Genomic DNA, 13,648 nt, shown 5'->3' with positions numbered 1-13,648 from the left:
TCTCTCTCTCTCTCTCTCTCTCTCTCTCTCTCTCTCTCTCTCTCTCTCTCTCCCTCTCCCTCTCCCTCCCTCCCTCCCTCCTTACTGTGTGTGTGCAGTTGCCAGGTAAAGTGTTATCAGGAGACATACTTCCCTGGAGTACTTCCTGGAGGCTTTATAAATCTCTTCTGATCTTATGATACACACATGCATACAGCGAGGGCTGGGATATGGCTCAGTTAGTTAGTAGAGCGTGCATGAAGCCCTGGGTTTGAGCCCCAGCATCAGATAAACTTGGGCTGTAGTAATATATCCTTTTATCTGAAAAGTATTTTAAAGTAAGTATTGCTTACTTTAAAATGGTCATTCAAGAGAGCACCTAAGTGTGCCCTTACTGTTAAGGGCCTTCCACGGAGCTCTGCAATTTGAGGACCAAGTGAAACAATTATGTGCATTGAAAACAAGCAACTCTCTAATCTTTTGTGCGTTTCTGAGTTGCATTTTCAATAATAGAATTCTTTACCACATCAGTTTCTGAATGTAATGAAATAAACGCAAGTCATTCGTTAGTGAGCAAAACAAAAAGTATCAGTGAACCAATGAGAAGCGAGTGCCTTGAAATCAGGTAATTAAGAACACAGGTCAGGCTTAAAATCACAGTCATGAACAGCCCAGCACAGAGCGTCCCGGGAGGGCTGATGTGTTTTTTCAGCGATTTTCTTGGCTAAGGCAGGCAGGTGGCACGTTACCACAATTCCGGGACGCCAGGGGATTTGCGGATCTGTGACGCTGGCAGGCAGATAATTTGTCTGATTTTTATCTTTTCTAGAAAACCTGACGTACCGTTGTATATGGACCTATCCAAAGAGAAACTTGTGGCCACCAGGAGTTGGGAGGGTGTCCAGAATGAATCAGGAGAGCTGACAATGAGCGAGGCGACTTTTAAAGAACAGCGCAATACAACTCTTCGCGCTTACGAAAGCGATACAGCCAGTTATTCCGACCCCTTACGGTACTCTATGTGCTGTGATCCTCATAGCCAGACCTGTTTTGCGGATGATTCTAGTTCTTAACGCTCTGTCTCCCTACCTTTGCATCACAGAGTGAACACCAGCAGGGAAGGAACTGGGGCTGCGGGGACCAGTGTGCACTGGGCCGGGTGATGTGAGCAAAATCCATCTGTTGCAAGGTAAAATAGCTCTTATAATATTTATTTATTTACTTATTTGCTTTAGGAGGGAGGTATTTCCTAGAGTTTTGGTCAGCTGGGTCCAAACTGGGATGCAGGTTCCCGCCTGGGGTCGGGCGTGGCTGTTGGCTTCCCTCCCTACCCCGCCTCCGCTTCAGGCGAGCCGCATAAAAGCAGGGAGAGCAGGTTCGCTGTCACCTGGCTCTTCCTTGGGCTCAGGGCGCGCGGATCAAGTCCTCAGCCGGGCCAGCATCGCGGCACTATGGCACAGGTGCTGCAGCACCCCGAGTTCGCTCGCGCAGGCCGGCAGGCTGGGCTGCAGGTGTGGAGGGTCGAGAAGCTGGAACTGGTACCGGTGCCCGAGGGTGCCTATGGTGACTTTTACGTCGGAGACGCCTACCTAGTGCTGCACACCACGTCAAGCAGGGGCTTCTCCTACCGCCTGCATTTCTGGCTGGGTAAGCAGCGAGCAGCACAGGGCAGCGGTGGGTCCAGGGTCTGTACCTGGGCGGGCTAGGTAACACTCAGCCAGCACCCTCTACTAGCCCCAGGTCAGCTCCTGGCGAGCTGCAAACTCCGGAGATGTGAGTCATCCAGGACTCAGTCTTGAGCAAACTACTTCTGGGGGATGGAGGGTGGGGGTGTCATATTCATTCCTCTGGCTTCTCCCCTTTAGCTCCAAACCCCAGTGTATTCTTGGGCTACTGCCTGCCTGAGAGAACCCCAGGTGCTGGCCAACTACTGAGTACCCTCCGGCAAATTCAGTCCTGGTTTTTCAGGCAGGGTGGAGATGAAATCAAACATGTCTATAGATATCTGTTGCAGCTGGAGAGAAAACTCCACTCCCAGCTCTAAACTTTTATTTATTTGTATTTGTTGCCTTGGGGCTCCGGCTTAAATTTCCCTGCTACCCTACCTGTGATTACTTATCTACGCAGCTCCCAAACCAAGATTATCCCCGCACAACAGTGCTTGCCTGTTTGGGAAAAGATACAGTTAACATCATTTTTTTTTTTTTTAAATTGCCCTATCTGGCTGTTGTATTTCTTTAGGTAGGTTTTGTTTCAAATTATTCACTTATTATTCATCTGTTTTAACAAGGACCCAGTGTGGACCAAAACAGCTCCTTCAGCGGTCGTAATTATTTTGAGCTGCTTTGGTGCCAGGCTTTCAGGAGGACACTGGCCGTGTGTTCCACTTTCTCCACCTTCTACTTTTACCCGTAAACATCCTGAATGTTCAACCTTTCTCTGTGAGGTCTTGTGCCAGTAGACACACCCCGTCTGACAACGTGCGGATTATCTAAGCCTTCTTTTCAAGCTAGCGTCCCTCCTTATACCAGTGTTTCTTTCAGTATATTTATTCTTCAGTTCAGGAGGGAAAACACTCAAAACCACGAACTTTGAATGCCACCATTTCATTTTAATTTCTAATATCTGAAAAATTTAAGAAATAAGTGCAAACATTTAGAAGTGATTTCCTAAGCCTTAGCAGACACTGGGAGCAGGCATCTGAGACAGGAAACACAGGGAAAGATAGTGTCTTTAATTACAGCCCTGGGTGCTTGCTTGTGGTGGTTGAGGGCCCCTTCCTGTTTTTTCCCCTTGTAATGCCACTCCAGTCATAATACAAACGACATAGTAATATATGCTCTAGTCATAGAACAGTGATCCTAGGTAGAACAGCATTCCCACACTGAATATGGGGTGTAGAATGGATGGGTGTCTCAAGTGTCAGTTGGGTGAGTTTAAATGAGTGAAAATTCAGTTTGCTGTTAGCTGCGGCTATATTTGGCTTTATTAGAAGACTGTTCCAAGAAGACTAATCTTTTAATTCAGTAAATTTCTCATTATCCAAGAAGGCTCCTTAAGCATGGTGCTTTGCCAGGTTTAGAGAGACATGGGCTTGTAGTCAGGATGGCCCAGAACTCTCTGGAACTTAAGTGTAGCCCAAATTGGCCCTTCTTTCTCTCCCCTCCTGCTACTACATCCCGAGTGCCTGACTCACTTAGACTTAATTTTCCATTTAGTGCTAACCAATTTCACAATTATAATAGCATATAATTTGGGCAGAAACAGCCTATGATCTTAAAAATCTGGAAAATCCTCCTAAAGTTAATAGTATATTAATTACAATCTAATTCATCTATAGCCTTTCAAGATGTCCAAAAGCCTGTAAGTCACTTAATATAGATTATGAAACTTTCCAGAGAATTTATCACCCCAAAGGAGCAATAAGGAAAAAAAGGTAAACCACTGGTAGAATGTGGTTAGTGACTTGAGAGATCTATAGGCTCTGTGCTACAAGGACAAGTAGTCTCGATGGACATAGGGGAATGGAAGTAAGTGGGGGGAGGAGGTTCCTGTGCCAGAGACAACTGGCAGCAGAAGAGGTATCAGGACACCTTCAGAGTTTCCCAGTAGCCTTTGCTGTTTCAGTTCTTCCGGCAAAGGAAATTCTTTATTCTGAAGATCTGAATAGAGAAGAGTTCATGAGGATTAGTTAGAGAGAGTGACTGAAGCAAGTTCTAGGAGGAAGCCCCAAAAGTGCAGGGATGAAGTTAGAGAGAGGCTGCATGAGAGAGGCACATGGTGTATAGATGAGGAGATAGACCCAACAGGAGGAAGCCGGCGAAATGGGAGGGAGTCAGGACTAAGATGAGGAGATAAGTTAGGTCTGTCCTCTCAATGTTTCCATGACACTAGTGCATATCTTAAGTAACTGAGGTCATATTCTAGGTCTAGAGGCAGGAAAAGTAAGAAGTCGTTGATGTAACTTCAAATGTTTTACGTTGTTTCTTCTTAGCAAATGTTTCAGTTTCATATCTAGCTATTAAACTGCTCCTACCTTTTGCCTCTGGTTCCTCACAGCATCCAGTCTGCAGGCAGGGGTTAGTTTAAAGGTGCTATTGTGCCTCCAACCTATATTATAAACACCTTCCCTCATCCTTTCTCCTCTCCTGCTTTAGATGTTACTTCAATCAATTTTAAAACAACATTTATTTATGTCCTAACTTGCATGTTACACAGGGCACTGGGACACAAAAGGACTAGATTATAATATATAACATATAATATACAATATAAGGCTCTCATATTATACAAAAGGCTAGTGACAATACCAAGGAACTGATGACCACTGGGCCAACAAGATGGCTCAGTGTGTAAAGGAGCTTTCTGCCAAGGCTGACTCTGGCTACCCAAGTTCTATCCCTGGATCTTACATGGTAGAAGGAGAGAAGAAACTCCTGAACGTTGTTCTCTGATCTCTACATGAACAGGCCTTTGGCTAAACAAAGTAAATAAATGTAGAAAAAAATTTAAAAGAAAAACAACATGAAGGCCTTTTTTTGACACCAGAGGATTTTGGTATCTGGATTCTGAAGGCAGACACGTGAACTAACACATGTGGTAAAACTGCACAGAACTAACTTCACATAGACACATCAATGGGGAACTCATAACACTGAGGATGAACAAATAAGGTGGACTGTGTCTCTGTGGGGATCCTAGTTTTGCTCCCTTGCGAAAGTCTGTGCACCTCAGTATATCATACAATATGGAGCTACACTGAAGTTTTACAGAAGTGCTACCTGCTTCTGTGTATTCTCAGTAGATGGTTCTCATCACAGTGAAGATGCCCATTCTCTTCTATTCCTAATGTGGGAAAGTGATTTTAAAATCAGGAACGAGAACTAGGTAAGTCTATTTGTGAGACCTCTCTTTAAATCTGGGGTTTGTTTATAAAATCGCCCTGTCTCCTAGTTTTAGGAGGTTCACATCATACATGCAAGTGTAACACCACACAGCAGAATGTAAAGCAGCACAACACAGCGTGTCATAACAGGCATCAGAAGAACTAGTTTAGGAAAGCAGGGGATGATGTCACAAACACAGTTCACGTGGGAAATCGAATGAAGTCAGAAGCAGAATTCATACATAAACATTTTTGAGTACCTGCTAGAATTTCATCATGATTCAGTAGACTTTCTCTCACTCAGTTCAATACATTAAAAAAGGTTTATATTGGCTTCATTAAATCTTTTCAACTTTTGCAGGCAAGGGTTTTGGCTTATTTACTCTGATATTCTCTGGCCTAGCACAGTACATAAACATCAGCAGGTGAGAGGATGGGCCTAATTAACTTATTTCCATCTCATTCATTAACTTCCTTCCTACCATTCCTACCTACCTCAAAAGAGTCATGCTTTGACTTGTCAGATAGCAGCATTTCTGCCAAATACATCATCTTTAATAACTTTGATACCAACCTTGACTTAAGAGTCTTCTTAAAGCATCTTTGCATGAAATTGACACCAGGATCTGCTATTATGAGGGTTGAGGAAATAGGCAAGGAACAGTGACACCAGCATCTTTTCAGATTGCAGAATTGGACATCCAAATACATTTGGCCAAAGAAAATTTACAAAAACTGTTATGGTATCAAGTACTGTTCTGGATACTGAAATTTTGTTTGAGAAGATCTTTGCTATGTAGGGTCACCTGTGAACAGAGAAGGAGAACTGTAAAGGACCTTGACTAGTTCCCTAGCCTAGGTAACTGGTTTCCTTTCCTCAATTTTGATGAATTGCAATTGGCATTATTCAAGGAAATACTGTGACTGCTTCTAAACTTATGACTCATTAGAGGAAAGCTACATATTGTGATCACCTAAGAATTTACTACTAATAAGAATCATAATAAATACATTCATGTGGGGCTGCAGAGATGGCTCAGTGGTTGGCAGTACTTACTATTCTTGCAGAGGACATGAAGTCTGTTCCCAGCACCCTCGTTGGGTGGCTCACACTGCCTATAACTTCAACTCAGAGGGTCCCATGCCTTCTTCTGGCTCTCAGGACACACAGACAAGCATATAAGTAATTTTTAAAAGTCTTTTAAAAAGCACATGTATTGTCCTTCCTAAGAGCTTGCTCTTTAGAATTCTATAAACTTGTTTTGAAAGTCTTTTATAACCTCAAGAATTACTCAGCCTCTCCCAGTGTGCCCATGATCTCCACAGTACCATAATATAAAACAGGTCTGTTTCCTGGCGCTACTGGAATGTCATTCATATAAAATACTAGTACCATGTGGCCTACGGCAAGAGTAGTATAAATGTGTTGAAATTTGCATTATTAGCAATTATAATTTTTTTTGTACAGCTCAGATGTAGTGAGGGTTTTGAAGGCTTATAGTTGTAATTTTTAAAAAATGAATTGTGAGTCATCTTCAAGCCTGTCTTGGTTCTAGCCATCACATACACTGTAGATATTGCTACTCATGAACTTGGCTTCTGCCTGGGTAGGTTTTATTTCATAACTGTGAACATTAATTACATGCTGTCTTATATTCTATCAGATATATAGCATTTATGAGATGTCAGCACCTTAGTTCCTTTATTGCCTTGCTATCAGTGATTAATACAACAAGAGGAAGGGCATAGTAAAGTGGGGAAACAGCATCAAAGGCAGGGGACAGGTGAAGTTTTATTCATTTTTCTATCTTCAAAATGATGCTGTTATTTAATTGTGGCCCGCAAAGTTCGTATTTCTCACTGGCAAACTGTAAGCCTACACTGTAAGCCTGCAGCGTGATGGTAAGGCACTTCCAGAACATTTTCCAGCTGGATTTTATTAACTACATGAAATGAGTGCTCGCCTCAGTCTTGCTAGCATATATTGATTTTTTCCACAATCAGATCTGCATGGCGGCATTTCTTTTAAAAATTTTAAAAGAAACCGGAAAAAGTAGTAACATGAAAAGCTCTTGGTTCTGAGACGGACAACGTGTCACATGTTGATCTTTTCAGCTCAGACTCCTGTCCTGAAACATCACTGAAAAAAACAAAAAGCTTCTCCATGTTAAATTGTCCGTGGACGTTGCCATGTTCTGCTGGCAGAGGGAGAATTAGCCTCTGCTAAAGATGAGCTCCCTGACTGGTTACCTAACACAAAACTGTCAGCCCTGAAACCACAGACATACAAACAACAAAAATGAACTCAGTAGGCTGGATCAATATATTTGTACATCCCATATACATATGCATATGCATTTGCACATACATACAAATTCAAGCATATATGCATATATATATACATATATACATATTAATCAATTTGAGAAGGGAAGGGAAAGGAGAAAGGGGAATGATTATGTTTCAATTAAAATGTATAAATAAATGAATAAAAGAAAAGAGAACTTCTGGTGTCCTTCGCCTCAACTCTTCTGCCCTGTTGTTTTTCCTCAAGAAACTGAGGGTGTGTGTTGGTTTCAGGAAAGGAGTGTTCACAGGATGAGAGCACAGCAGCGGCCATCTTCACGGTCCAGATGGACGACTATCTGGGTGGCAAACCAGTACAGAGCAGAGAGCTTCAAGGCTATGAGTCAACTGATTTTGTGGGCTATTTCAAAGGCGGTCTGAAGTACAAGGTAAGGATTTCTCATTGACGCTTTCCATTGTGACATTTTCAACCAATTTCTGTTCCTGGTCATCCACACTTCATGTCTTCATGGATTACAGCTTCATGGACAGCATTTTTTTTTTTTCTCAGAATCTGTTTTTTGGTTGGTTGGTTGGTTTTGTTTTTGGGTTGTATGTGTGTGTGTGTGTGTGATTTATCTTCATATTTGTCAGACATATGAGGTACTCAGTAAATGAAACTCAGTTTCTGAATATATGATATGATGTGAATTATTATGGCATAATTCATTTACAATGGCATCTTTTTTCAGACACTCTCTCTTGTAGCCACTGAGACACCACTGGCCTCAAACTCACTATGTAGTTGAAGATGACATTAAACTCCTGATCCTTCTGCCTCTACCTCCTAAGAGGTATCATAGGTGTATGTAGCCATACCTGGTTCATGGTGTATTTGAGATGGAGTCCAGAGATTTCCAAATGCTGAACTAGCACTCTACCAACTGAGATGCATTCTCAGCTCCTTTATAATAAAAAAGTGTATGTGTTAATAGTTAAACAGGCCTCTAAAGGCTATATATAGTAAAGGCTAGATCTTGTCCAAGGCAATGAATAGTAAAAGCTAGACTTTGTTCCTCACCCTAATTCTCCCAGTCAGCTTTATAGTTGGATCTTCCTTTCCTACTTCTTACCTCCCTATCCACATATTCAGTTAAAACACTGAGGGAGGAATGCCCTCCCAGATGGATACCCCAGAGGCAAGCCTTCTCTAGGAAGACATGTGCCCCAGGCACCCTGTACAGCTGCTGCCCCACTCCTGCTGCATCCCTAAGACGTTAGAGCTAAATAGGATTTCTGATAATATGCTAATTTGCCCTTTTAAATGGCAGATTTAAGTCAAGCTTGGGGGGCGCATACACATATTCCCAATATTTGGGAAGTTGAGGCAGCAGGATCATGGGTTCAAGGCCGTAGTGTAAGCTCTAGAGTCACACTCTATATCAAAGTTGAAAACAAAAACCAACCAACCAAACCCCAAAATAATGACCAAAAGGTGTCAGCCTTACGTCTATTTTCATCTGATTATATTCTTGATTAAATATTGCAATACCATGAGATCAGAACAAAAGAACTATGAGGTTTTATCTACCTCTTGGAATCATTATTTCACACTAGGATGAAAACCACTTCAAACATGAGACTGCTGCCTCTCGTTTTTATTGAATTCCCATAAATACCTCTGGTTTGTATTAAAAGATTCTGAAGTTTCCTTCACATCAACGAAGCCAAGTTTGAAAAACTTTAAGCTTACATTGTTCAAAGCAGGAGAGGTAAAGTCACCTTGTTAGTAACCATTTCATCCACAGATGACTGGCTTGCCTCAGGCAAGTGAATAAGCTTTTTATGACCCTTGGTTTTCTGGAGTGTACAATGCAGTTTGCACAATTTTCCCATTCAGGTATTGCATGGGGATTAAGCATTACAATAAACAATAAAATTCTAATATAACCACATACTCAGGATGAACTCGTCGATTAACAGGACCTTGGATACAATGCAGAAGTGGACATAATAAAAAGTAACTTTGTAGCTGTTGGGTAATGATCTTATAACTATCAACATTTATGCTGCCACAAATCAGCATTTTTCACAATGGAGATGTTTGTAAATGCAGGTCCTATAGACCATCAAGACCAGCTGACTTCCCTAATCAGCAGCGCAATGCTGGTGTGAATGACTGCGGGGGCAACAGTTTCCTAGGACGTGTGGCTTCAGAGATAACTAGTCACTGAGAATGGCCCAGATGACCGTATAATGCCCTTTCACCCGCTTTTACTTGAATTTTATAGATTATGCTAATCATGGCATACACATGATCTCATTTAGTATAAACCCCCAGTAAGTGCGTTTGCCACAGTTATTGCTCTGTTCAGATGATAAAGCAAGACTGAATAAAGCAAGAATGAGTCTATGCAACTTTTGACCGGTCTCTAACAGAAGTGACTGTGTGACTGTCTCACCCCGGGGGCAAAGTTGGTAGTCACCATTCTCTGCTTCTCTTGGCATAAATAATAGACTCATACGTCAGGACAAAGATATAATGCTTTGTTACCTGGGAAGCAGTTTATTTGGAGAGAGCCTATCATCAACAAATCTGTCAAAATCATCTTATTGCTGATTATGAGAATGGGTACAGTTCCTAATTTAGTTAGGAAAGGAGAAAATGTACAAGATGATTGCAGTACTACAAGAAGTAGGTATCAGTTATAGATTTTTCTTCAGGAACTCTCATTCAGTGCTCTTTGTTTTGTTGTGCTTGGGGATGTAGAATAACGATTCTGTATACTGTTTAACTTAAGGTAAAAATACTTAATTAAGCCCCCCCTCTTTTTTGTGGTTTGGTTGGTTTTTTGTTTTGTTTTGTTTTTGTACTCTTCATAGGAACATCCCACCTTTCCCTCATTTCCATTTTCTGCTCTGTGATAGTGGGAAGGTTGGGGGGGGTCCTCTTTTCTGTGAGTGACAATGAAGAGATTTGGTACCTGTTCTGAACTACTGTAGTTGAGGTTCCTCATCTCTAAGTTTTCCAGCCTCCTATTGCTTTGTTACTGACCATCTGTACGACACGAGTCACCTGGGAAACATATGGGCGATCAAACAATGTTGACTTTTCTTTATGCAGCAGTGACCTTGGGAAGTATTTTTAATTTTATATTTATGATGGGGAAAAAAGAGTAACCAACTCAGCTGTTGGTTTTTACCAGTAATTTTCTTTCCTCGGTTCACTTTCCACCTGGGCTGAGGTGGTGTATTTATCCTGTGTTCTCTTGACTTGCAGCTTGTGCCTTGTGTCTGGGTAGCAGACTCACCTCTCTCTGTTTTGTGTTGTGTTTTGCTCCCCATGGCCAGGCTGGAGGTGTGGCTTCTGGACTAAACCATGTCCTCACCAACGACCTGACAGCAAAAAGACTTCTGCATGTGAAGGGTCGGAGAGTGGTCAGGGCCACGGAAGTTCCCCTCAGCTGGCAGAGCTTCAACAAGGGCGACTGCTTCATCATTGACCTTGGCACCGTAAGTTTTGTAGGCTCGTGGAGATCTGTGGAATTTGCTGCATCAAATAAGATGTGCACACCACTTTCACACACTTGACAATTATTTAAATGACACATAAAAGGGGACTGCTTCCAAGATTCTTTGTTCTTTGATAGGTTTAGAATGGAAGAGTGATTTAGTTCTTCCTACCATAGAACAGAAATTGAACAATTTTCAGTGTATTTCCTCATGACTCTGGACAGAGTTTCCGCTAATTATTCTTGTCTTTGATTGTGTGTGAAAAAATGGGGCTTGTGGGCAGGGGAGTGATTCTCTGGGTAACCAAAGGTTCTAGAATTTAAGTTGGGTATATAAGTCTAAAGAGCTTGAAGAACTAAGAGGAAAATATTTTAACACATAAGCATACATAAATGTGCGTGTGTATGTGTGTGTGCCCATGCACATACCTTATGCTTCAGGTTTTTCAATGATCTTAGGGTTATTAGATAAAAAACCAGAAATCCAAATATTATGTATCATCTTAATGGCATGTGGCATACTGTATCTAACTTACATTTTCTCCCAAGAACTAGGCCCCTCAGATATCAGGCACATTTCTTAATCATTATCATTATGACAAAGAATTGTAAGGCCTCATAGGTAGGTAGTGCCTTATAGGTAGGGTTGATATTGTGTCTTCTAGACTTTCAAAGTCAAAGTAGAGGGCACTCCCTGCTATTGAAGACCCATGTGCCATGATATAAAAAGACAGGCAAGATGGCTCCTCCTGATTGTGTTTTCTTCTCCCTTCTTCCTCATGACCCACACTCTTACCATGCGATTCACAGTTATGTTCTGATAGTTATTTCTTATGCAGAGTCCATTGCTTCAGATAGCATGTGGTTTGAGTTGCCTAGACCCCATTCAAAGTGTCAGAGCCAGTAAATGGTGAAGCCAGACTCAGACTCCAGGTTGATGTGATTCTCCTCTAAGCATTTTGTTTGGCCATTTTATCTGGGGAGTATTTTGAGATAAGGCATCAGACAGATATCAAAAGTGTTTACTCTTCATTCACAGGGAAGGGAGCAGTAGGATTCTAAACATACAGCTACATAGTTAGTTTTGTTCCTGAATTGTGTTAAGGTTATAGTTTAGAGACTAGCCTGGAAACGTAAGTGCCATCAGTTCCTCTAAGTTTGGGTGTGTCTATAGCTTCAATACTGTTAGTCTATATTTGATTGTTTTGGTTCACAGCAGCTGGGATGTGCAACTGAGATTTGAACAATATCAGTGCTCAAAATACAGTTTGTGATCCTGCTCTGGACATCTGTACTGGGGAATAGGCAGTCTCTTATTCTGAGTCTCATGGTCAATTTCATGAGAAATCCCTTCCAACTTCAAAACCCAATCCACTCTGCTAACCAGATTTAAGACATGACCTCCACATCCAGGCAAAACCAGCTATTAGAGCACTCTATCATTATCCTAGACCAAAAATAAAGAAATACTTATTGGAAGCAAAAGCCCAGAGACCTCATTAAGCCACACAGTTCTAAAGATCAACTACAATTGTCCCTTAAGTCCTGTGCACAATTAAGTATTTATCTCAGCTTTAATTTTAACCATAATTTCCTTTTTTGAAACATAACAAAGTAAAGTATAATAAGATAGAACAAAACCCATCATGTCGAAGTTGGACAGGGAAAACCAACAGAAGAAAAAGATCACAAGAGAACACACAAGAATCAGAGGACTACTCATTCAGGAGTCCCATAAAAAAATGCTAAACTGAAAGCTATAATACATATGTAGAGGACCTGGTGCAGACCCGTGAAGTTTCTGTGAGTTTATATAAACATTGCTCAGTTGATTTGGAGGGCCTGTTCTGCTGGTAGCCTGCATCCCCACTGGCTCTTACACTCTGTATGTACCCTCTTCTGAAGGGTTTCCTGAGATCTGAGGAGAAGGATTTGACAGAGACATCACATTTAGAGCTGGGTGTTCCAAGTTCTGCCTGTCTGTCTGTCTGTCTGTCTGTCATTCTCTCCACTCCCCTCTGATGTCTGGCTATAGATCTCTGTATTTGCTCCCATCTGCTGCAGGAGGAAGTTTCTCTGATGACTGGAAGGCACTGATCTATGAGTAGAACAGAATATCATTAGGGGATGTTTTATCACTACTTTTCTTTTTAAGACCAGTATTTGGTCTTACGTTGGGTCTCTGGTCTATCTAGTCTCTGGTTCTTGGTCATCCAAGCAATGGTAGGAATGGTTTTCATCCCGTGGGGTGGGCCTTAAGTCAAATCAGACATTGGTTGGATGATCTCACAAGCTTTGTGCTACCACCGCTCTAGTATATTTTTCAGGCAGGATAGCATCGTAGATCAAAGGGTTTGTGGCTGAGTTGGTGTTTACCTTTCTTCTTTGGCAGCCTGCAGAGTACTTTTCTGTACCTAGACACTAGAGCATAGGGGCGAAGGTTCTATGTAGGGACCATCTCAGCACATCCATGTCCCATGTTGTTTGGGAATTATCTTCAGCAACGGGGCCTTGCTGTCAGTCTGTGGGTAGTAACCGGTTCTCTTCACAACAACTTGGGTTGTTTGGGGATTTTCCTGGGACCCCCTATGGCCAACAACTCAATTGGATGTAACCTAATCTTAGTACTGGAAGCTTCATTTGGTGACAAGAAGCTGGGACTCCATCTTCCTCATTATTTGGAGACTTCATTAGTATCGACTTCATATATTTAAGGAAGTTTCCACTGCACTAGGTTTTCATATCACCCTTCATATGCCCCTTAATTCTATCTACTTCCCCTTGCACTCCATCTCCCCTTTCCCTCCCACCCAATTCTCCCATTCTTGCCCCCTGCCCCAGTCCACCCATAAAATATCTGTTCTATTTCTCTCTCCTAGGATGATATATGTGTTCCCCCTAGTCCCTCCCTGTATTCCTAATTTCTCTGGGCCTATGGATTGCAGCTTGGTTATGATTTAATTAAAGGCTAATATCCATATAAGCA

General features: G+C 41.8%; 1 protein-coding gene across 1 annotated transcript in view; it reads left to right on the top strand.

The window, feature by feature from the left end:
• Window positions 1–1,430: 1,430 nt before the first annotated feature.
• Window positions 1,431–13,648, top strand: part of Scin (scinderin) — a 67,402-nt gene continuing 55,184 nt past the window's right edge. Inside the window, exons 1-3 of the mRNA XM_028768805.1 lie at window positions 1,431–1,626; window positions 7,445–7,599; window positions 10,502–10,663. Coding sequence (XP_028624638.1) covers window positions 1,431–1,626; window positions 7,445–7,599; window positions 10,502–10,663 — 513 coding nt within the window. The remainder of the gene's footprint in view (window positions 1,627–7,444; window positions 7,600–10,501; window positions 10,664–13,648) is intronic.

Source organism: Grammomys surdaster, unplaced genomic scaffold (genome assembly GCF_004785775.1).
Source record: "Grammomys surdaster isolate TR1022 unplaced genomic scaffold, NIH_TR_1.0 188, whole genome shotgun sequence".
Lineage (NCBI taxonomy): Eukaryota > Metazoa > Chordata > Mammalia > Rodentia > Muridae > Grammomys > Grammomys surdaster.
This window is presented reverse-complemented; position numbering and strand designations above follow the sequence as displayed.